General features: G+C 50.7%; 2 protein-coding genes across 24 annotated transcripts in view; both read right to left on the reverse strand.

Moving 5' to 3' along the window:
• Positions 1-1,511: 1,511 nt before the first annotated feature.
• Positions 1,512-13,478, reverse strand: CDK5RAP3 (CDK5 regulatory subunit associated protein 3). Of its 3 annotated transcripts, XM_045374923.3 has the most exons (15): positions 13,448-13,478; positions 13,192-13,237; positions 10,339-10,470; positions 9,958-10,058; positions 9,545-9,593; positions 8,631-8,809; positions 8,289-8,428; positions 7,927-8,071; positions 7,120-7,230; positions 6,026-6,104; positions 5,011-5,099; positions 3,141-3,346; positions 2,602-2,773; positions 2,477-2,499; positions 2,150-2,349 (listed from the first exon to the last, which is right to left on the reverse strand). In XM_045374923.3, exons 1-15 carry the CDS (start codon positions 13,451-13,453, stop codon positions 2,202-2,204), a joined length of 1,626 nt encoding a protein of 541 aa, XP_045230858.2. In that variant the 5' UTR covers positions 13,454-13,478; the 3' UTR covers positions 2,150-2,201. The 3 variants fall into 3 exon arrangements, with proteins under 3 accessions (XP_005583593.2, XP_045230858.2, XP_073875505.1); XM_005583536.5 differs by having other exon boundaries at positions 1,512-2,499; XM_074019404.1 differs by lacking the exons at positions 2,150-2,349; positions 2,477-2,499; positions 2,602-2,773; positions 5,011-5,099 and having other exon boundaries at positions 3,170-3,346.
• Positions 13,448-24,701, reverse strand: part of PNPO (pyridoxamine 5'-phosphate oxidase) — a 30,607-nt gene continuing 19,353 nt past the window's right edge. For 5 of the 21 annotated variants that reach the window (XR_012425729.1, XM_074019410.1, XM_074019406.1 and 2 more), the window contains 2 exons: positions 23,621-23,712; positions 22,912-23,266 (listed from right to left, as the gene is read on the reverse strand). Coding sequence is in view for 8 of the 21 variants with exons in the window: in XM_074019410.1 (XP_073875511.1) it covers positions 23,106-23,266; positions 23,621-23,712 (253 nt within the window). In the remaining 13 variants the exon portion in view is untranslated. Of the gene's footprint in view, positions 13,987-15,565; positions 16,045-17,068; positions 17,192-20,577; positions 20,871-21,327; positions 21,652-21,681; positions 23,713-24,701 lie in introns of those variants that run through there. The other 16 variants (XR_012425736.1, XR_012425732.1, XM_074019407.1 and 13 more) reach the window with 10 other exon arrangements.

Raw genomic sequence — 24,701 nt, forward strand, 5'->3', positions numbered from 1 at the left:
GAGGCGTTGCCTTAAATCCTCTCTGGAAAGAGGTGGGATAAAAGTCAACACAAAAGTATAGTGTGCTCTTGGCCGTATAATTTACACCAAACTAAGGATTCTGAGGGTGTAATCTTGGTGCACCGCTTCCCTCTTTCCCTGAATTGTTTTTAGCAACGCTGGAAACCTGACTGCTTGAAACTTGGTCTTAAGCTCTCCTAAAGCCCCTCACCTCTAGGATGGAGAGTCCTCATCATGGCTTCCCAAACCAAAAATAAGAGCTCACACGTGTCCAGCAAGAGCCTCCTCCGCACCAGGCAGCATTCTAAGAGCTCTGCATATCTTAACTCATTCTGTCCCTACAACGACTTCTGAGGGCGTTCTGAGATTCACAAGCAGGAGCCCAAATACAACCAGTGAGGCTCAGGGAAGTCGGAGGCAGACCTGAAAGACACAGAGCTGCTCTTGCCCAGGGAGAACCAGCCAGGTGGGCCCCTTCGGTGTCTTCGGCATGGCCAGGAGGGCTGGGCCCAGGAAGCAGGCGGGGGCAAAGGAAAGGGAGGCTGAAGGTTCTGGAGAACAAACCCAATGTTATCGGGTTAAAGGCTTTTATGAAACCACTTGCCTCAGCCTAAGGATCAGGGTGGGCCTTGATGTCACCTTTTAAGCAGTCACCTAGTATCTCTGATCCAGAACAGTCGTCTAACCACACTGCTTACCAAGGGGGCCAAAATCGGCTGAGAAAACCCTAAACCCACTTCCCTTCCTGGGAAAATAGCCAAACCTCGGTGAGTACTACTTCCCCTCGCCAACCTTAGGCGGGGCTGGGAAAGCAGGTCAGGTGCTCATCTGCAAGGGCAGGGGCAGAAGCTTTGGAGGCCTGAACCCGGTCTGCCACGGTCACCTGCTCCACAGGGCTTCTCCCTAAAGCTCCACTGCTGTAAGCAAGGGAGTCTGCGTAACAGCTGGTGACCGGGCAAGGGACATTAGAATGGGCAAGGGTAGCATGCCTCAGTGAACTGACTGCTACTGCAAGAGGCCGGCCAGACGGCCAACAGAGCCAGCAGCGGAACAGGTGGGGTAGGAGTTAGCAGGCATTCTCCCAGAGGGAGAGGGACCAAGAGCAGCAGGCAGTTCCCTAGGCCAAGAGCCTCCCTCCTGAGCTCTGAGGCCAGAGTGCAGTCCACTCACCTCTTCTAGACTCTGCTAGTCTGCGGAGTCTTACCTCCACGTTCAACACCAGTATTTTTCCTTTTTCAATTCCTGGACTTCTCGTTTCGGCCCCGATCCCCCAAAAGGAGGTGACCAGGCAAAGATTGGGGGGAAGTGGTGGGTTGACATTAATTGATAGGAACGGCTTCGAGCAGTTCATGCTGCCTTATCTCTCTCTCCTTTGGATAGCGTGTGTCCGCCGGAGTCCGCGGGGTCGGTGATTAATAGGGGCCATCACTCACTGTCCAGGGCGGCTGAAAGGCAGCAGGGAGGGGGCGACCCTCCCCAGAACTGAGATAACAAGCAGCAGGAATAATGAGTGGTGTCACTCCACTTTTCATTTTGATGGAAAGTCATTACGGGAGTCAACGCCAGCGACAAAGAGCCATGAATCAACTGCTCTGCTATGAAATTAAAATCGAATTGCCGGCCACCCCCAACCCCTACCCTTCCTGGGAAATGGGGATGGGTAGGTGGCTTGGGAGAGGGCTGCTACTCTGGGGTGGGCTCTATCCGATCACAGAGCGGGCAGTTATGGGCAGGAAGTGGACAGGCAGCCAGGGAAGGTGACAGCTCCTGTCTCCACCTTGTTTATCGGACCCTTCCTCCCCAAACCGCATTTCCCTCTGCCTGGAGGTAAGCTGTGACTAAAAGGAAAATACAGCTTTGCCGGCTCCAACAAGGCTTCTGCTTGACTGCTCCCCCTGGGCTTCTGGCCTGAGTCGGGGAGCCTGGGCCTGGTCGTGGAAAGGGGCCCACACACAGCCATCCCAGAGCCCCCTGCTGAACCATTTGTAGGTCTGGGGTCCTCCTTATCACCAGAAGCAAAGAGGAAAAGTCCTCAACTTGGGGATCCACAGTGACAGCTGATGGCCCGGGGAGCCCACAGGATCAAGAACCCCACAAAAACGGGTGTGGAGCCTCAACTGCAGGCTCAGAGAAGCAGCATAAGGAACTGTCAATACTGAAGCAAGAGTTTTTTTCCTCTTTTATTAAGTCTGCTATACTAACTAGAAGGAGCAGCTGTGGTTTTTGCCCGACAGGCCACAGGGCCAATCACCACAGCTTCTTGTAGAGAACATGAAGAATGCCAAGATCACCATCAGGTACTGCTTCCTTCCTGTGGCTTTCCATCTTCCAGTCGGCCTGATCTTTTGCCTTGAAGGGCCTCAAAACATCAGCCCTGGCTATCATCTTCAGCCCAAAGGCTGAGAAGATGGGCAGGCAAGAACACAGAGGGTGTCACAGAGAGGTTCCCATCAGGTTCACAGGGCGCCCGCTGTACCTCTTGGAGATGTCAGCTTCAATCTGAAATAGTGATACCAAGTGGGCGGAAGCAGGGGTGTTCAGGGCCTCGCTCTGCACAGATTGGGAGTCCTCCCACTGGCAGGCCTCCCTTTCCCATCTCACCAGCTTCTGCAGCTCCTTGCTCTTCTCCAGCAGCAGGTCCAGCTTGGGCTCCAGAGCCGCCTGCTCCCCAAGTGCCTCCTGCTGCTTCTGCACCATCAGCTCTTTCTTCAAAGCCAGCAGCTGGGACTGCTTCAGCTTTTGCTGGAGGAATTCAGTCACTCGGTCCACATACCTGTGCGGGGCACTCAGGTGAGTGCTGGGGTAGCTGTGCACCCTGAGCATTCCCATTCAGCTGCTGGGGAGGTGAGAGGCTCGGAAACCAAACCCCCAATTGGCCGCTTACCCTCATATCCTTAAACCCTTTCCTTTCTTTTAAGGAAAACCCACTCCCAGTTCCCCTGTCCTACTCAGGAAGCAAGCAGATTCTTCCTGTATATATCAAACCACCCCCTCTTGCCCCAAAGAGAACCCCTATCCCCAGTGGATGGCAACAGCCAGGAGGCAGGGACGGGGTCTAAGGGGTCGTGGAACAAGAGGAGGAATACAAGGAGGCAGAGTTGCTCAAGATGGCAGAGCCTTGCATCAAGGGGAAGCCAGACCTTGGTGAGGCCAGGATCATAAACAGGTGTTGCAGCTGAAGATTGGTGAGCTTGCCTATCAGATTATCCAGCACTGACACCATGGTAACCATCTTCTCTTTGGTCTGGCCCTGCAGGATGGCCGGAGCCAGCTGGAACTGGCTCACAGACAGGACGTCTGCCTCCTCACTCAACTCCACTGCTCTCTGGGCTAAGAAGATCTCAAGCTGAGGACAGAAGAAACATTGGTTCAGGCTGTACCTGATGGCTCACACTTGCAATTCCAGCACTGTGGAAGGCCGAGGCGGGAGGATCACGTGAGGCCAGGATTTCAAGACCAGCCTGGGAAATAGTGAGACCCTGTCTCTACAAAAATTTTAAAAATTAGCCAAACATGGTAGTGCATGCCTGTAATCCCAGCTACTCAGGAGGCTGAGGCAGGAGGATCACTTGAGCCCAGGAGTTCGAGGTTATAGTGAGCTATGATTGCTCCACTGCACTCAACTGGGTGACAGAGAAACTCTTTTTTAAAAAAAAGGAAGAAAGAAAAAAGATAAATTGGTTCAAACTGAGAAAAGAACTCAGAATCTAAGCCCTTAGACTACTTGAAATGCAAAAATGAGACATGAGGGCTAGACTCTGGGTAAGGTGGGGTTATTTCCCCTGAACACTGTAAGCTCTCGGAGAGACTACTGTCACCCTTCAGTCCCCCACTCCTTTCTCAGCCTAACCCCAGACCTCGGTCCTTTCTCCCAGCCTGGGATCAGATAACTGAGAATACAGAGACTCAAAGGGTTCTCTCTGCCCAGGGAAGATATTTATTTTGTCTCCATGGGAGGAATGAGATTCAGGGAACAGAAATACATGTTTGAGAAGCACTGGATTAAGGCAAAGCTGAAAAGAATACAAGAGCCAGTCACATTATCTTATCAATCCTATTCTGCCATTAAAACTTGACAGATATCTTTTGTCCTCTCCCCTCGAAGCCGGGAGGAGCCTCTGGGCAGAAAGAGGAGGGAACTGGGTGAGGACAGAACTTTCAGGAGGCTCTCTGAACCAGCAGGCTACTGGGAAGGGAGCAGATACAGAGATTAACAAAGACAGGACCCCATCCTCCCAGCCCTACAACAAAGGTCCAAGAATGCTGGCTCCTTACGCTGGGCTGCTCAACACCTCAGCCACAGGGATCGTGCTTAAATACAAATGAGATCACGTTCCTAACCTGCCCAAAACCTCCAACAGCTTCCCAGTTCACTAAGAGGCAAACCAAAGTTCAGATGCTGTTTTTCTGAGCTCTTCTACTACCCACCAGCTCTCCCTCCTCAGCCACACCAGCCTCCATGTTGCTGGTCAACTGTGCAAGGCCTGCTCCCACCTCGAGACCTCTGCAGTTGCTCTCTCTGCCTGGGAAGCCCTTCTGCCAGACATCTGCATGGTTCTCTCTGCACCGCCTGCAGTCTTGATTACAGGTCACCTTCTCTGAGGCCTTCCCTGACCACCAGATACAAAACTATAGCCCTTCCCAACATCTCGTCATCCTTCCCTGCTTTCTTTTTCTCTGTGGCACTTAGTACCATCTAGCATCCTGCAAATTTTATTTATCTTCTTCCAGTCTGCATTCCCCATTAGAATATAAGCTCCATGAGGTCAAGGACTTTACCTGTCTTATTCACCACCTAAGTTCTGGTGCCTAAGACAGTGCCAGGTGCCTAGGAGGTACCTGATAAGTAACTGGATGAACGGGAGGCATCTAATATGTGAGGTTCCTGCTGCAGGACACAGAAAGCACTCACACCCTTCACACAAACAGGAGGGTCAGGTCAGGCGTCCGGAGTGAGGCCACCTGTGCTGGTGCCATGCCTCCCCCTGCATCTCCCAGAGATGACAGTACCTCCATGAGCTCATCAAGGAACTGATTCCGGGTCTCAGTGTACTCAAGAAGTGTCAGAGCATCTGGGCCCCTGGCAACACCTTCTGGAGCTGCCAGGAAGAGAGACAGAGAAGTGATAAAGGATCAGAGGACTGGAGAAGGAAAAGACCCTCAAGTTTGAGAAGCCCTGGAGGATCAATACGGACAGACTCACTGCGCTAAAGCCACTTCCTGTTCCAATCCAAGGGAGAAGGGTACCTTGTCCCAGGTGTCTCAGCTCTAATCAGGTACCACTTTTCAACCCCCAGCCTGAGAGAAGGACTAGAGCTGGGTTCAGAGGGGTAGAAAGGCGGGTTCTCTGTTCTGGTGGACGGTAGGAAGTAAAGTTTCATCCTGCACCGCCCTCTAGTGGCTCAGACACCACTACATTTTCTCGGCTGCTGGGGCGGGGGTCACGTCACACTCCAGTGCCCCCTGACCCCCCTACCACCCTCCTATCAAAACAGCTGGCCCACATTTGGTCTCTAAAAAGTTGAGAGTTTCTAAGCTCTTAACTTTTAAGAACCTCTCTTGGGCCAGGCGCAGTGGCTCACACCTGTAATCCCAGTATTTGGGAGGCCAAGGCAGGCGGATCACCTGAGGTCAGGAGTTTGAGACCAGCCTGACCAACATGGAGAAACCCTGTCTCTACTAAAAAAATATAAAATTAGCTGGGTATGGTGGTGTATGCCTGTAATCCCAGCTACTTGGAAGGCTGAGGCAGGAGAATCGCTTGAACCCAGGAGGTGGAGGTTGCGGTGAGCTGATACGCCATTGCACTCCAGCCTGGGCAACAAGAGTGAAATTCTGTCTCAAAAAAAAAAAAAGAAAGAACCTCTCTTGGTCCCCCTCAACTCACATCCTCATCAAGGTTTTCAGAAACAGTTAAACGTGCGAGAAGCCTCATCTTGGTGCTGCATTTTTTTTCTGTTTCTAGACACCTGGGGGCCCTTGAGCACCCCACTTTTGCCAGGGCTGCAGGGGATAGTGCACTTACCCTGGGTTCCTGCTTCCAGCACTGTGATCTGCAAAGCAACAGCATCGTCACCCCAGTCTATCCCATCACCTCCAGGGTCCTGGAAGGAGAGCAAAGAACCACAGCAATGGTGGGAGAATTTTCTTGAGCCAAGGAGCCAGAATAAACCAAAGCCCTTGATGAGGTCAATGGCTGCACGTTCCAACTCTATTAAGGACTTGCAGCCCTGAGTTAGGTGCCAAAGATGGCAGTAGGGCCCATCATCCCTGCTCTGTAGTGTTCCCACCTGCCTATACCCCTACATCCTGCACCAGACACCAGGCAGGAAAAAGGACACCAAAATTTAACTCTGACATGGGCTGGGTGCGGTGGCTCACGCCTGTAATCCCAGCACCTCGGGAGGCCAAGGCAGGTGGATCACCTGAGGTCAGGAGTTACCAGCATGGCCAACATGGCGAAACCCCGACTCTATCAAAAATACAAAAATTAGCCGGGCGTGGTGGCTCACGCCTATAATCCCAGCACTTTGGGAGGCTGAGGCGGGTGGATCACGAGGTCAGGAGATCGAGATCATCGTGGCCAACATGGTGAAACCCCGTCACTACTAAAAATACAAAAAAATTAGCAGGGTGTGGTGGCGGGCGCCTGTAGTCCCAGCTACTCAGGAGGCTGAGGCAGGAGAATGGCATGAACCTGGGAGGCAGAGCTTATAGTGAGCCGAGATCGCACCACTGCACTCCAGCCTAGGTGACAGAGTGAGACACTGTCTCAAAAAACAAACAAACTAACAAAATACAAAAATTAGCAGGGTGTGATGGTGGGTGCCTATAATCCCAGCTACTTGGGAGGCTAAGGCAGGAGAATCACTTGAACTTGGGAGGCGGAAGTTGCAGTGAGCCGAGATTGCGCCACTGCACTCCAGCCTGAGGGGCAGAATGAGACTGCCTCAAAAAACAAAACAAAACCCTGACATGTAAGGTGTGAAACTCTGCCTCCCTTGGACTATACCTGGTCTTAGAGCTATGAACTTCAAGTGATGCCTTTACAGACACAAATGACACTTTTCTGATGGTTAGAGTAGTAATGAGAGAGACAGACTGAGAAGGCCTCCTCACCTTTGAATCTGATTCCAGGAAGACGCCCCAGTCGATTCCAGCAGCCTCGGCAGAGATGCCAGAGTCAGTCCCCTCAGACACTGCCTCTACCCCAAAGTCGCCCCAGTCAATCTGGAAAGGGAAAGAGAGTGTTAGCTCATGGAAGATGGATTTAAAAAGGGCCAGGCGTGGTGGCTCATGTCTGTAACCCCAGCACTTTGGCAGGCTGAGGAGAGGGGATTGTTTGAGCCCAGGAGTTTCAGACCAGCCTGGGCAATATGGCAAAACCCTATCCCTACAAAGATGTTAATAAAAAATTAGCTAGGAGTGGTGGCGCATGACTGTAATCCCAGCTTCTTGGGAGGCTGACTTGGGAGGATCGCTTGAGGCTGAGACGCAGAGGTTGCAGTCAGCTGAGATCATGCCACCGGACTCCAGCCTGGGCAACAGAGCAAGGCCCAGTCTCCAAAATAAATTAATTAAAAAGGAGGGTGGGACTGCCTTCCCAAAGGCCTCAGCTGCTTCTGTAGAGAGCACACTGTTCAAATGCAGTGGCCTCTAAGCTCCCCCAAAGAAAGCCCATCTTCAGAGAGCTCACATGATGGAGGCTCCCAGTTCAAACTGAACCACCTTGCAAAACCTCTGTGGCACTCACTCACCTATACTCAGAAAAATAAAGGAGTAGGGCCTCCTGGGCCCTTCTACCTACAGTCATTCTCACACAAATCCCCTTTTTTCCCTCTGGGTCTTGGGTTGGGCTGTTGGGGGTGGGGAGGGGACAAGCAGCTCCCACTACACTCCCACAGCTCATCACAAGGCCCATCTTACCGCATCCTCTGCTATCTGCTCAGGAAGTTCCTCGAGGTGGGGTCGCTCCACCACAGAGGGCTCTGTCCCTGTCCTCCACTCATACACCGTTGAGTTTCCCCGCTTCTGCACGAACCGCAGCATTGGCAACACCTCCTCTGTGGGGCTTCAACAGAGCACACAACTGACTCTCCTGCAGACCATGCATGAGGCCAACACTGGCCTTTGGCCTGAGCCAGATGGTCAAATGGGCAAGGCCTCCACAGGTTCAGGTGTGTAAAAAGAGTTCAAATGTTATATGGGAAAAAGACAATTGGAGAAGGGACATGAGCTGGGAAACACAGGCAAAGCACGCCCACCAGGAGAAGCTGAGGCCTCTTTACCTGTCACACACAAACCCCACAGAGGCCTGGTACACGTCGATGGCTTCCCCCAGGGACTGCTGAGCCGCTGCCCCAATCTCAGCCAGCTGACTCGGCAGGTCCTTCACCAGGGCCAGCAGTTCTCCTCGGATATTTTCGCCCTACAGAGGGGAGAAGATGGGGAGTGAGACAGAAGTGGTGAGAGGTGGAGTCCAACAGATTGAAGAAAACATCCAAAGACTGAAGAAAAGTAAGACACTGGCCCAAAGCGGACGCAACCGGGCTGAGGAGTCAGACGGGGTCAGAGGAAGACAAGCAGGGGCCCAGGTGTCCTCTGGCTTCGAAGAGGCTGCCGCTGCTCACCGTGATGCCATACTGCTTGCAGGAGTGGTAGAACTGCTCCCGCATCTCAGCAGCCCCTGCCTGGCACTCCTCCTCCTTGCGGCTGTATTCTTGCTGCAGCTGCTGGCACTTGGCAATCTGCTTCTTCAGTGAGGGGATCTCATAGTTGACATTCCGAACCAGGAGGCTAGAGAGTTCCACTGAGAAGGGCCCAAGAAATTCATCCCAGGACACCCCCCTATGAGGCAGGCAGGCCCCAGCATGCACACACCCCCTTTGTGGTAGTGAAGAGCATGAGGTCAGCTTCCCAGCACCGCCTGTTCCCAGCTGTGGAGCCTAAGACAAGTTATTTAACCCCTCTAATCCAACGCTCATCTGTAAAACAGCGACAATAACATTTATCACGAAGATGCAAGAGAGAATCCAGACGACACACCAAGCACAATTCCTTGCGTTTAGTAGATGCTCAGTAAATATTAGCGATCATTACTATTTATACTAAACCCAACCCAAACACAGTTAGTCCTTTAGTTGCTCTCTCTCAGGCACTTGATATTGCTCCTAGGAAAACCTGTGCCTCTTCTGTCTTGTGTAGAATGGGGGTGCGGGGGTGGGGGTGGGGGCAGCACACTCCCGCTTACCAAGAAGAGGTGAGTGGTGGAGGACCCACACACGCCTGCTCGCTGAGGCACGGCGAATGCCCACTACCAGCCTGAACCTCTTCCTTCCCCCAGCACTCCACCCAGTGGAAAATCAATTTGTAGGTGGGAAAATCAATTCCATCAAAAACAATTGATTTTACCACCTACAAATAGGCAACATCTACACTCCAGTCTCTTCCCACTCACAGACTGTGCCTCCTATAAGCCTGGTATCTCAGAACTCTGAATGGGCTTTCCCATGGATACCGGGGCTCCCAGGCTAGGCCACTTTACCTAAGTAGGTGTTGTCCTTCTCATACAGGGCTATAATCTCCTGCCAATCCTGAGTAAGAACAGAAAGATGATGTTAAGCCAGAAAAGCACTCAACAGCCACATCCCAGCTCAATCCCTAAACAGGGGAAGTTTTCCCAGCCTTCATGTTACATCAAACACAAACTCCTTGTCCTTTCAACTCTGCTGGCTGGACCACCCACTTTAAGAGTGCAGGCGATCCCTAAAGCAGTGGGTTTGAAAATTAAACTCAGGGATAGGATCCACTTTGGAATAAGCTATAGAGACAGAGCAAAAGTTCAGGAAATATTCTATGTAGGCATCTCCACTGGAGCCTCAGAGAGACAACACAGGCTATGACTCCTTGGACTGGATGTCCCCAGGCACATACTACCAGCCCTTGGCCCACACTTGCCTTCATCCGCTGTGAAGAGTATCGGCCAAAAATATTTTTTGTGGAGGCCTCTGTGCCTTTGAGAAGGTCCACGATTCTTAGGCAGTGAAAGTAGTGAATGTCTAGAGAGCAAGAGACAGGATTTTGAGAACTAAAATATCTTCCTCACCTACTCTGGGCACTGCAGGTGGCTGATTCATGTATAATATACTGCCAGTAACTTTAGTGTGTAGCTTTTCCTTTCATCATATCATAGTGGAAGAAGCCAGCATCTATACCTCAAATAAAAATCGCTCCCTCTCTAAAGGCCAGCCCTGGTGTCTACATAACAAGGGAGTAGCTCAGCTGATACATACTACCTCAGCAAAGAAGGGACTCCAGTGACAGCCCCTAAGCACTCACAGGACCCAGACAGCAGCTGGGCGATCTCTTCGCTCTCTGGCATGTCCTGGATGGCAGCATTGATCTTCTCTCGGATCGTCAGCACCAGACTCTGCCATTTCAGGCTGCAGTGCCTTCTGTCCACCAGCCAATCTACGTGAGAAGCACCCAAACTGGAGTATTCCCATTCACATCACCAAAATTCCTTCACTAATGGGAGTGAAATACACTGAAAATAGTCTAAAAGTTGTCTTTACATTGATTAATAAAGTATGGGGTTCTGGAAAGATGGGAATAAAGACAAGCCCAAAGAGATGCCTGGGGCTATACAGGCTCTGACAATCTGACTTCATTAGCAGTGTGATTTTTATAGAGCAATTGCCTCAACACAGGGATAACACAAAGTTTCAATTGGTCCTGACATGAAAGTGCCACTTTTGACCATTCTCAATTCCCCATAATATTTTTGCTTCTATGGGTAATTATATCTTTCTTCCTGACAGAGGATGCTGCTCAACTTCCATTTCCTCAGGGCTGGGATTAACCATGACAATGGAAAATGCAAGATGGTTATGCCAAGTACCGGATGAATGAACAGCTGCAAAGCCTCTAATACCTACAGCGCCCTAAGGACTAGATAACATGACTCTATTGTGAACAGTGAAGTACCACCCTGTACATGTGAATACCAATGGGACTGACCTCTCAAAGTCTGGGCCCAGATTTGTGGCTTCAGAGCCATGCATATTTCCTCAGTGAGAGCTAAGAGCTGAGCTTTGTGGTCAGATGGTCCTGGGTTCTAGTTATTGTTATCAAGTTTCTTGAGCAAGTCTACTATTCTGTGCCTCAGTTTTCCCACATGTAAAATGGGGAATAATAAGACACTGACTAGAAAGGGGAATGCAGGTAAAACACTGAACAGTGTGCCTAAAACATGGCAAGAACTCAAAAAATTATAGTGATCATTTTTATCATGTTAAGTGCCTAAAACGGCACCTGGTACAAAACAAACCCTCAATGAATGGTAGTCATTTTATTGGTCCTTTTCATGACCAAGAACAAGCTCACACAGCAAGACTGCACATGGGCTGAAGGGCCAGTACAAATCTGAAGGGAGGCTAAAGAAGCCCCTCATGGCCACCAAGCAGGACAGACTAAATGGCCCCACAGAGTGGTGAATTCAGAACCTGTACTCTGCCAACCAGTCAAACACTGGGGTCCCACACTAGTATCAGTTATACTCCCTCTGCTATATTCCTGTAAAGTTTTCAGAAAGAAAAATTATGTTGATGTCACAGAACTAGAAGCAATGGACTGGGGTAGTCAGATACCATCTTTTTTTTTTTTTTTTTTGAGACAGAGTCTCGCTCTGCCGCCCAGGCTGGAGTGCAGTGGCGTGATCTTGGCTCACTGCAAGCTCCGCCTCCCGGGTTCACGCCATTCTCCTGCCTCAGCCTCCCGAGTAGCTGGGACTACAGGCGCCCGCCACCTCGCCCGGCTAGTTTTTTTGTATTTTTTAGTAGAGACGGGGTTTCACTGTGTCAGCCAGGATGGTCTCGATCTCCTGACCTCGTGATCCGCCCGTCTCGGCCTCCCAAAGTGCTGGGATTACAGGCTTGAGCCACCGCGCCCGGCCATCAGATACCATCTTAAGGACAAGACTGGCATCAAATCCATGAATCCAATAAGCATTTTAAAATGCCAGGAGCTGTGATCAGACGAAGAGGCCTTCCCTGATTATGAACTGGGGAGGAAGCATGCAGGCCCCATACAGATAACCTGGAGATGGCCTGGACACTAAAAGGTCTTCATTTCCAACTGGGTCTTAGGTCTCTCTTCCTCCTAAAATCAAGTGGGAGGTGAAGATTTTTAAATGAGGGGTGTTTTTTTTTTTTTTTTTTTTTCTGGCCTAATGCAAAGGGCATGGACAGTGGGTCAGACAGACTTAAGTTCCAAATGTGCCACTTAGTGGTTGACTGTTTTTTTGTTTTTTGTTTTTTGAGACGGAGTCTCGCTGTGTCGCTCGGGCTGGAGTGCAGTGGCCGGATCTCAGCTCACTGCAAGCTCCATCCACCTCCCAGGTTTACACCATTGTCCTGCCTCAGCCTCCCGAGTAGCTGGGACTACAGGCGCCCGCCACCTCGCCTGGCTAGTTTTTTGTATTTTTTAGTAGAGACGGGGTTTCACCGTGTTAGCCAGGATGGTCTTGATCTCCTGACCTCCTGATCCGCCCGTCTCGGCCTCCCAAAGTGCTGGGATTACAGGCTTGAGCCACCGCGCCCGGCCGGTTGACTGTTTTTTGTTTTATTTTTGAGATGGAGTTTCGCTCTTGCTGCCCAGGCTGGAGCACAATGGTGAGATCTCGGCTCACCGCAACATCTGCCTCCTGGGTTCAAGCGATTCTCCCGCCTCAGCCTCCCGAGTAGCTGGGATTACAGACATGTGCCACCAAGTCCGGCTAATTTTGTGTTTGTGTCTGTGTATTTTTAGTCATGGAGACATGGAGACAAGGTTTCTCCAGGTTGGTCAGGCTGGTCTCGAACTCCCGACCTCAGGTGATTCGCCAGCCTCGGCCTCCCAAAGTGCTGGGATTACAGGCATGAGCCACGTCGCCCGGAGTCATTTATCCTATCCCTGAATGATAGATAACATATGTTATTAAAGGAGAAAACACAGGTCAAACAGACTCTACATATGGTTCCTTCCGGCTGCTCTCAGGGAAGCAGGTCTGGCCACACGTGGGGCGTAGAACGAAGCCAGTGGTCAGCACCTCGACCCTGGCTTTCAGGCGTCAGAGCTCCCAGCTGTTGGACACAGGGGGCAACGAACAGGCCTCCCCCCGACAGCCAGCTAAGCGGTGGCGCCCCCTCCTACCGAGCAGCTTGCTGGTCTGGATGTCGATGGGCACGTGCTGATGGTCCTGGAGGGAAACACGGTGGGGAGGGGGGCGTGAGCGCGGCTGGGAGGACGAGCCACTCGCGCGCTCATTTCACGGTCCCAACCACCACCCTGCAGGGCCAGAACAAGGCCAGAGCGATGGGCTGGGTTGAGCCGCGCCCGGAGGGAGACCGGGGACATAGGTTAGGGGTCCGCGGCCAGTTCCCAGCACACCCAGCTCCTGTCCCCACACCTCCATCTTTCCTCCACTTCCGCTTCAGGCCGGAGACTCTGGCCCGCTCCCCCCCGCCCCAATCCAGTGGCGTTATGGCCGAGCTTCAGTTTAGACACAAACGGGCTTCCTTCGGCCACGTCGCCGCCTTCCGTACAGCCAATCAGGGTATACGCTCCACTCAGGCCTTCAGCCCCGCCCACCCCAAGGCTCCAAAGGCTGAGCTCGGGAGGGGCGGGAGAATGGAGACAGCCAATCGGAGACGCGAGGCGGGCTCACGGCCGGGGACTGGCGGGGGTGCGCTGCAGCGGCCGTGCGATTGAGGCAGGCGGCGCCCGAGAGCCCAGCTTGGCAGCAGCTTCCCCAGGCGGGCACTGGGTCCTCTCCGTGCGGATTGAGGTGTCTGCTGGCGGGGTCCTAGCGCCGATCTGGGAGGCCGTTGCAAATGCCTTCTTCCCTTCTTGCGTCACTTTACCATCCAGAGCAGTGTACAGGTCTCTTGTGGCACTTGTCATGCTTTGCCTTCTCATTAAGTTTCTCAAGTAGACATGGTTAAGCACCTGCAACGTGTGGGGCGATTAGGGCAGGGAAGGGGAAGGAGGAGGATCAGTGAGACGTCCCAAAGAGAACACCTACATGGAGTCTAAACGAACAGCTGAAGATAGCTGGGTGATGTGGGAAGAGGAGTTTGCTGAAGATAGCTGGGTGATGTGGGAAGAGGAGTTTTAGATGGAGGAGACTACAGAGACACAGCTTAGGTGGCCACAAACTGCAAGAGGGGTGCAAGCAACAACAGGCAGGCTGGACGGGCAACGTAATTTGTGAGGTCCAGTGCAAAATGGAAATGCATGGCCCTTTGTTACAAAATGAAAAATTTCAAGATGAAGTCGACTCTGCGGGCAGGCCCGAGTGGCTAGAGGAGAGGCTGTAAAGGTGGAAAGGTCATATCAAAGGGAGCCTCATTAAGGAACTTGGACTTCATCTCTTCAGACAGAGGAATCACAGAAGGGGTTTGAGGCAGGGAGGAACCTGTACAGATAGGCTGCTGGGATGATGAATGCATGGGAGATAAGACTGGGGGCAGGGAGGCTGGAAGGAGGTTGTTATCGAGGGATTATAGCCTGAGCTGGGACACAAGGTATAGGGAGGAAGGGGAAGGGCTGGATCTGAGGAATATTTAGGAGGAAAATGGATAGGACTTGGCAATATGATTGGCTGTTTAGGTGGAGGAGAGAGACACCAAGGATGACACCTAGGTGATTAGGTGGAAGCCACCACCTGAGACAGGAATGCAGGATGCTGAGCAGGTGTTGGGGAGGAGGGGGTCTAGCTTTGAACCTGGTCTGGCAATGCTGAGATACCCCCAGATGGAAAGTGTGCAGAAGGCACTTGGGTCTATAATTTTGGAGTTCAAAGGAGTTGTCGGGGCTGGAGATACAGCTTGGAGAGTCACAAGCTGGCTAATCTGTGGTCCGAATGGTGGCTGAAGCTAAGGGAGAGTTTGAGATTGGCCAAGAAGTGGGTAGGGTAAGGAGGGAGGGTGGGCTGAGGCCAGATTCCCCAGGATCTCACAAAGCTGGGTATGCCATTTCTTTTTTTTTTTTTGAGACGGAGTCTTGCTCTGTCGCAGGGGCTGGAGTGCAGTGACACTATCTCGGCTCACTGCAAGCTCTGCCTCCTGGGTTCACGCCATTCTCCTGCCTCAGCCTCCCGAGTAGCTGGGACTATAGGTGCCCACCACCACGCCCGGCTAATTTTGTTTTTGTATTTTTAGTAGAGACGGGGTTTCACCGTGTTAGCCAGGATGGTCTCGACCTCGTGATCCACCCACCTTGGCATCCCAAAGTGCTGGGATTACAGGCATGAGCCACCGCGCCCGGCCCTGAGTGTGCCATTTCTAAATATTCCTTCCCCAGCTCCTGCTCACCACAGCACAACACTTGAGGCTTAGTAAATTTTTGATTGAAATGCATAGTGTGATACAGCAGCGGGAAGACCTAGATTCTGCTCAGTGAGGTCTTGGAGCATTTCTATACCCTCTCTGATAGCCACAGTTTCCCCACATGGAGATAACAGCTATCCTATTTCAGGGTATTTCTGTTTAGAGGCATAAATAAACACACTAGTAACTCATGACAATTTACAACATACTGTAGATATATTTCTCATGCTTTGTAAACTCTTCCTATATGAAATATCATATATGGGCCAGGCGTGGAGGCTCACGCCTATAATCCCAGCACTTTTGGGAGGCCAAGACAGGCAGATCACCCAAGGTCAGGAATTTGAGACCAGCTTGATCAACATGGTGAAATCCCATCTCTAAAACAAACAAACAAAAACCACGCCAGGCACGGTAGCTCATGCCTGTAATCCCAGCACTTTAGGAGGCTGAGGTGGGTGGATCACGAGGTCAGGAGTTCGAGACCAGTCTGATCAACATGGTGAAACCCCGTCTTTACTAAAAATACAAAAATTAGCTGGGTGTGGTGGCGTATGCCTGTAATCCCAACTACTCAGGAGGCTGAGGCAGGAGAACTGCTTGAACTCGGGAGGCGGAGGTTGTAGTGAGCCGAGATTGTGCCACCGCACTCCAGCCTGGGCGACAGAGTGAGACCCTGTATGAAAAACAAAACAAAACAAAAAAATAAAAACAAATGAAAAAAAACCCAAAAACTATCCTGGCGTGGTGGGTGCCTGTAGTCCCAGCTACTTGGCTACTCAGGAGGCTGAAGCAGAAGAATCACTTGAACCTGGGAGGTGGGGGTTGCAGTGAGCCGAGATTGTGCCACTGCACTCCAGCCTGGGCAACAGAGTAAGACTCCATTTCAAAAAAAAAAAAAAGGCCGGGCGCGGTGGCTCAAGCCTGTAATCCCAGCACTTTGGGAGGCCGAGGCGGGCGGATCACGAGGTCAGGAGATCGAGACCATCCTGGCTAACACAGTGAAACCCCGTCTCTACTAAAAATACAAAAAGAAATTAGCCGGGCGTGGTGGCGGGCGCCTGTAGTCCCAGCTACTCCGGAGGCTGAGGCAGGAGAATGGCGTGAACCCAGGAGGCGGAGCTTGCAGTGAGCCGAGATCGTGCCACTGCACTCCAGTCTGGGCGACAGAGCGAGACTCCGTCTCAAAAAAAAAAAAAAAAAAAAAAAAAAAAATATATATATATATATATATATCATATATGATCATTATTATTATAGAACAAATTGAAAAACTGCTCTGAAAATGGCTCATAGGGCTGAACTAAGGGCCTTTTCAGGGATCTTTCATGGGAATTTGGCTCCCATCTGAGTCAGCCTGACTCAGGCTGTAGGAATTGCCCAGGCTCCTCCATGATTAAACAGACACTTAACTGGGCCCCAACTATGTGCTCGGGGCTCTCTGGGACATCCCAAGAAGCAAGGCACTGCCCTGCCCTCAAGGTGTATCTATCTCTCTTCCTGGGCAGAACAGGACAGGGCGGGTCTGGAAGACCCAGCCCAGGTGAGTTGATGGAAGCAAGGACCACCAGCCGTTAAACTCCACCCGCAGCTCCCCAAGGTGACTCACGTGGAGCAAAAGGATGTTTGAGAACAGTTCTGCCCAGCTACTGACTCCAGGGAGGCTGTCCTAAAGCCAGAGGCTCTGGGACAGAACCTACCTCTGCTGACTGCAGAGGCTCTGGGGGAGAGCCTGCCAAAGGCACATGCTTCTGTGTTCTCAAAGAGTGTACGAGCATTGGCGGGTGTCTGCACTTTTCCAAGGCCACAGGGAACTTCAGGGCCTGTGGGCAGATAAGCACATAATTGGTCTGGCATCCAGGGCATCGACTCTGTCTACTTCAGGAGACTTTAGTCGTTGGGGCTCCCAGCAGCTAGAAGGAGGCAGAGAGAGGTATGGTAGGTTTCTGATCAGGAATCTCTCAGTTCTCTGCTGATTTAGCAGATGGGACCCTAGGAGAGGGGCAGCACATGTAGAGAGGTGAGGGAGGATATACCAGGGCTGTGCCAGCTTTGGACAAGGAAGCACAGAGCCCTGAGGCACTGTGTAGGCAGCCTGCCTTGCCATTCATTATTGTTGTTGTTAGCTTGCTTATTACGTGATAAACATGTCCACGTGCCAGTGTAGATCTAAATGTTTTACAAGCCCTATCTAATTTGATTCTTCTAACAACCTTATAATGTGGGTACCATCATTAACCAGATTTTAAAGGCAAGGAAGCCAAAGATTAATTACATAACATGTTGAAAATCATACAGTAGGTCAGGTACGGTGGCTCATGCCTGTAATCCCAACACTCTGGGAGGCCGAGGCGGGCGGATCACAAGGTCAGGAGATCAAGACCATCCTGGCTAACACGGTGAAACTCCGTCTCTACTAAAAACACAAAAAATTAGCTGGGTGTGGTGGCACATTGCCTGTAGTCCCAGCTACTCAGGAGGCTGATGCAGGAGAATTGCTTGAACCCAGGAGGCGGAGGTTGCAGTGAGCCGAGATCGCACCACTGCACTCCAGTCTGGGTGACAGAGCAAGACTCCATCTCAAAAAAAATAAAAAAAAATAAAAAATAAGAGAAAAGAAAAAGAAAAGAAAATCATACAGATCATACAGTGGGCCGGGCGCGGTTCCTGTAATCTCAACACTTTGGGAGGCCAAGGCGGGTGGATCACCTGAGGTCAGGAGTTTGAGACCAGCCTGGCCAACATGGTGAAACCCCATCTCTACTAAAAATACAAAATTAGATGGGTGTGGTGGCGCATGCCTGTAATTCCAGTTATTTAGGAGGCCGTGGCAGGAGAATCCCTTTAACCTGGGAGGTGGGGGTTGCGATGAGCCAAGATTGTGCCACTGCACCCCAGCCTGGGCAACAGAGAGACTCAATAAATAAATAAATAAATAAAAATAAAGGAAAATTGTACAGTGGGTAGTTGGTGGGCTGGGATTCAAACCCAGGCCTTTTGGGCTCCCCAGCCTGCATTCTTCTTCTCTGTGTGATGTGCCTTTGCTTCTCCTGTACCCCTGCCTGCCCCTTTGGCTCAGCCACAACAGCTTCAGATCTATTCCTCCCTTGGACCTGATTCCTATTTTCTCCTCAGCTGTTGTGCCAGACACTTAGAACTCCCACCCCTGCAGGCCCTGCCCCTTTCCAAAGTTCATTCTTACCACACCCCATTCTGGGAAAGGAAGCCCATTACTTATCCTCCCGCAATATCCATAAAAAGAAGGCTTACCTTCGACATTCAAATAACTCATTTATTTTATCTGCTATATTTTTATTACTTTATGGTCTGTGTGTCTGCTCACAGCCACAGTGACTATGGGGTGTGGTGTGTGTGCCTGTGTGTGTGTGGTGTATCTGCCTGCCAGGCTGGAAGCTCTGGAAACATAGCAGCCTTAGGCCTCTTGCTGTGTGGAGTGTAACCTTGGTTGCTTTTTTCTTTCTTTCTTTTTTTTTTTTTTTGAGACGGAGTCTCGCTCTGTCACCCAGGCTGGAGTGCAGTGACGCGATCTCAGCTCACTGCAACCTCCGCCTTTCCGGTTCAAGCGATTCTCCTACCTCAGCCTCCCAAGTAGCTGGGATTACAGGCACACGCCACCATGCCCGGCTAATTTTTGTATTTTTAGTAGAGACGGGGTTTCACCATGTTGGCTAGGGTGGTCTTGAACTCCTGACCTTGTGATCTACCCACCTTGGCCTCCCAAAGTGCTGGGATTACAGGCGTGAGCCACGATGCCCTGCGTGTTGCTTTTTTCAGTCTGTCTCCCCACCTAATCTGCGAGTACCTGTGGGCAGGGAAGCCAAAGCAGACTTGTTCATCTCTATAACCCCAGCATCCGGCGTGACACTTGACATTGAGTGTCAGGAGCTTAATGGATGCTTATAATAAAGGAAGGCTGTGTGCAGGAAGGCATTTGATGATGGTGGTAGTTGTGATAAGTGGGGACCATGATTGCTTGGTCTTGGGACAAGAGGTTCGAGGTCCCCAGATCCTTCTCTCATCCTTTCCTCTACAGCTCAGGACTTGGAGTCAACATCCCCTGAGCCTCTTGGGAGTGAAGGGAGGAAATCAGGGAGAAGAAATTAGGGGTGGTCAGCTTCACAAGTTTGGTACAGACCAGTGAAAATCTATGTGGGGCCAGTCACCTGGGTCATGCTCTGGGGCCACTCATTGCACCCTTAACCCTGGCCACCCATGCCCTCCTGGCCACCTCATCCCTCCACCTTTGTTAGTCTTCTGGGAAAAAGAACTCCCTGGGTGGCTTCATGAAATGGGTCCTGTGTGTCATCTCCTAAGGATGCCACTGTACTTCATTATTTCATCACACTTATCATGGAAGGGAGTGGGAATCTAATCTGCTAAGAGAAGGAAAACCAAGGACACTACCAAACCACCCATCCATTTGCCTCTTTTCCCATGGAGTTCAACGTTATGCACCCTGAGCACCTTATCACGAAGACACAGTCCTAGGCCTCAAAGAAAGTAGCAGTATGTTGAGTGAGGGGCCCGCCACTTTCCAAATCCCATGACAGCATCTCCAGAGTGTGTCATCACAGACTGTGAGAGTACTGCGCTCATGCATAGAAGGTGCTCAGAAAATCTATACAAAGCAAATAAGAGGCACCTGTAATCCCAGCACTTTGGGAGGCCAAGGCAGGCAGATCACCTGAGGTCAGGAGTTCGAGACCAGCCTGAAAAACATGGAGAAACCCTGTCTCTACTAAAAATACAAAATTAGCCAGGCGTGGTGGCACATGCCTGTAATCCCAGCTACTAGGGAGGCTGAGGCAGGAGATTCGCTTGAACCTGGGAGGTGGAGGTTGTGGTGAGCCGAGATCATGCCATTGCACTCCAGCCTGGGCAACAAGAGCAAAACCCAGTCTCAAAAATAATAATAATAATAAAGCAAATAAGAGGTCCACTCAGAGATGCTCAGAGTGCTAAGGGAACAGAAAGAAGGAGAAGGAGTACCCAACTCAGCATGGGAAAAGGCAAGGGAGAAGGACAGAACACCACCAGAGCAGACTCTTAGGAGAAGTAACACTTGAGCTGAGTCTTGCAGGATGGCATGAATTGTAATAGAAGGGAGAGGAGAGAAAAGAGGAAGGGAAATGACAGGTGTCATTCTGGGGAAAAGGAAAAGCAAGGACAAAGCCCAGAGGTGAGAGAATGGCTGTTCCAGAAGGAAGAAGTTTATTATGGGAACATGGATGTTTATGGGATGAGTGGAGAGAAATTAGGTTGAAGAGATGGGCAAAGAGAGATCTTGAAGAACCTTCAGGTCCATCATAAAGGATTGAAATGTAATCCCGTAGGTTAGGATTCCCAACCAATGGGCAAGCAGGTCCCTGGAAAGCTGTAGAATTATGCAAAGGTGGAAAGATCGCTTGAGCCAAGGAGTTTGAGGCATCAGTGAGCTATGACTGTGCAACTGTATTCCAGTCTGGGTGACAGAGGGAGACCCTGTGTATAAAAATAATAAATAAATAAATAAATAAATAAATAGAATTATGCAAAGGGGCCAGGGATCCATAAATACATTGATTTTTTTTTAAGTCAGCAGATACTAGAAAGACAACTCTCATGTGATGAGATGGAGAAGTTTTTCTACATTGAAAAAAATGATCATTTTGGCTGGGCATGGTAGCTCACGCTTGTAATCCCAGCATTTTGGGAGGTGGAAGCAGGAGGATCACTTGAGTCCAGGAGTTCGAAACCAACCTGGACAACATAGTGAGACCCTGACTCAGAAAAAAAAAAAAAAAAGAGAAAGACAGAGAGAGGAAGGAAGGAAGGGAAGAAGGAAGGAAAGATCATTTCAGAGAACATGATCAATAAATATATGAAAAGATGTCCAACCTTACTAGAAACAAGGTGTCTAGTTTCCCAGAGCTGTTGTAACAAATCATCACAAATTGGGTGGCTTAAAACATAGAAATTTACTCTCTCACAGGGCTGGCACAGTGGCTTACGCCTGTAATCCCAGCACTTTGGGAGGCTGAGGCGGGTGGATCACCTGAGGTCAGGAGATCGAGACCATTCTGGCTAACACAGTGAAACCCTGTCTCTACTAAAAATACAAAAAATTAGCTGGGCGTGGTGGCGGGCACCTGTAGTCCCAGCTACTCAGGAGGCTGAGGCAAGAGAATGGCGTGAACCCCGGGAGGTGGAGGGTGCAGTGAGCCGAGATCACACCAGTGCACTCCAGCCTGGGCGACAGAGCAAGACTCCGTTCCCCCCACCCCTGCAAAAAAAAAGAAAGAAATTAATTTACTCTGTCACAGTTCTGGAGGCTTGAAGTCTGAAATCCAGGTGTCAGCATGGTTGGTTCCTTGCAGAGGAGATGCTGTGCCTCTTTCCTGGCTTCTGTGGCTGCTGGCAGGCCCTGGTGTCCTTGGCTTGCAGGTACCTCCATTGTCACATGGTCTCCATTGTCACATGACATTCTTCCTGTAAGAACACTGCTCCTCAGCCTTAGGACCTACACTAACCCAGGATGACTACATCTGAAAACCACATCTGGAAACCTTATTTCCAAAGCAGGTCACATTCTGGGGTTCTGAGTGAATGTGAATTTTCGGGGACACTATTAAATCCAGTACACTAGGGAAATGCTAATATAAAGGACACGGGCCAGGTGCAATGGTGCACACCTGTAATCCCAGCACTTTGGGAGGCCGAGGTGGGTGGATCACTTTAGGTCAGGAGTTCCAGACCAACTTGTCCAACATGGTGAAACCTCATCTCTACTAAAAATGCAAAAATTAGCTGGGTGTAGTGGTGCACACCTGTAAGTCCAGGTACTTAGGAGGCTGAGGTGGGAGAATCGCTTGAACCTGGGAGGTGAAGGTTGCAGTGAGCCACGATGGCACCACTGCACTCCAGCCTGGGAAACAGAGCGAGACTCCATCTCTAAATAAATGAACAAATAAATAACATGAGGAAGACCACTTCACTTCCATCATACTGGCAAAAATGGAAATGTCTGTGTCATGGGTTGCATTCTACAGAAGTAGGTGGTGTTTGGGGGGGCAAGATGTTTATTAGGAATCATTTCCTGTGAGAGGAACCAGATGGAAGCAGGACTGGGCAGAGGCAGAAATTCAACTGCACTGCAGGCCCAGCAAAGCTTCAGTCAATGTGGTGGGGGCCTCTGAGTGAATATTGCCCCGAGAATGTCCTTCATGGGGCTGAAATGGCTGGGCTTTATATTTCTAGAAGTGCACTGCCCCAGAATGGTAGCCCTCGGGCAAGTTGACTTTCTATCGCTGAGACAGACCTTGAAGGAGCTGATGGCCAACTGCTGACCACACTTCTGTGACCCGGCAGCAAGTCCTTCCCTGAAAAAGGATGTGGGAAGCACACTTACGTCTGACAATACAGAGAGGTGATCTGAATGAAGAATGTGGAAGGCTGAAAAATGATCCCTGCAAAGATAACCATGACAAATCTCCAGAAGCTATGAGTGTGACCTTATTTGGAAAAAGACTCTTTACACACGTGATTATGTTAAACATCTTGAGATGAGAGAATCCTGGATCATCGGGGTGGACCCTAAATGCCATCCCAAGTATCCTTATAAGAGAGAGGTGGAGGGAGTTTAGCCAAACCCACAGAAGTGAAAACAAAGGAGGCAGAGATTGGAGTGATGTGGCCACAAGCCCAGGAGTGCCTGCAGTCACCAGGAGCTTGGAGCAATCAAGGACAGGTTCTCCCTGGAGCCTCCAGAGGGATCACAGCACTGGCAACTCCTTGGTCATGACCAGTTAAACTCATTTCTGACTTCTGCCTTACTGGATAGGTCAGAAGAATCCATTTCTGTTGTTTCAAGCCATGGAGTTCATGGTAACTCATGGTAGCTACAGGAAACAAATGCAAACATCAACAGGAAAATTGCTGAGGGGGTGCAAATGGGTGTACTGGGTTAGAGAATCCACCTTAAGGGGCGGCTGTGGGGATCAAAATTTCACACCTATGGAACATTTGGAAGAGTGCCTGGAACACAGTCCCCCTAATATTGGCTGCTCACACCCCGACTCCCTGCTGAGATCTCCTTGAAGGGAACGCCTCGCATGAAAACAAGAGAGAGCCTCCTCCAATGGCAGCCCCACCACCCACCTCAGATCAGAATGCAGCTTCTGCCTGCCCCGCCTCCCCACGGCACCTGGTATAGCCCGCCAGAGACTGATCTTTGGTTTTGCCCCACTTGTCACCTCGACCAGGCTGGACACCCCCAGGATCTCCAATCTCCTGGCCTTCCAGAGAAGGGGGAACACTGAGGATAATGGCAGCACCTCTCTTCTCCCTGTTTTGGGGAAGAAATATCCCTGAAGCCTAGATCTACTTGCTGGGCAGAGGTCAGTAAAATGGGATGGATATGCCAGGCTGATTGGATTTGTAATTCAATGGGGCCCCATGGCTGTGCACCCCAAAAGGGCACCAAGGTCTTTGGGGCTCCCTTAGGTGAATTTAACTTGCTTTACTCAATGAGAACACATTTCTGAAAACGTGCACACTGCATGTATATGGCATGTTACACTTAAATCTAGTTTTAGGAAGGTGTGCTTAAAAGTGAATTTTTTTTTTCTTTTTTTTGAGACAGAGTTTCACTCTTGTTACCCAGGCTGGAGTGCAGTGGCGCAATCTCAGCCTCACCTTCCAGGTTGAAGCGATTCTCCTGCCTCAGCCTCCCGAGTAGCTGGGATTACATGCATGCGCCACCATGCCTGGCTAATTTTGTATTTTTAGTAGAGACGGGGTTTCTCCATGTTGGTCAGGTTGGTCTCGAACTTCCAACCTCAGGTGATCCACCTGCCTCAGTCTCCCAAAGTGCTGGGATTACAGGCATGAGCCAGTGTGCCTGGCCAAAGGTGAAAATTTTTATAAAGCAATAAAGTGGGCCGGGCGCGGTGGCTCACGCCTGTAATCCCAGCACTTTGGGAGGCCGAGACGGGCGGATCATGAGGTCAGGAGATCGAGACCATCCTGGCTAACACGGTGAAACCCCGTCTCTACTAAAAAGAAGTACAAAAAAAAAACTAGCCGGGCGAGGTGGCGGGTGTCTGTAGTCCCAGCTACTCGGGAGGCTGAGGCGGGAGAATGGCGTAACCCCGGGAGGCGGAGCTTGCAGTGAGCGGAGATCCGGCCACTGCACTCCAGCCTGGGCGACAGAGCGAGACTCCGTCTCAAAAAAAAAAAAAAAAAAAAAAGCAATAAAGTGGCCTGTACGTGAGGAGTTATATTTGTAGCTCACAGTCTTATCTCAAACTCTCCTCCCAGTCCTGCTCCTCCCAG

Source organism: Macaca fascicularis, chromosome 16, assembly GCF_037993035.2.
Source record: "Macaca fascicularis isolate 582-1 chromosome 16, T2T-MFA8v1.1".
Taxonomy (NCBI): domain Eukaryota; kingdom Metazoa; phylum Chordata; class Mammalia; order Primates; family Cercopithecidae; genus Macaca; species Macaca fascicularis.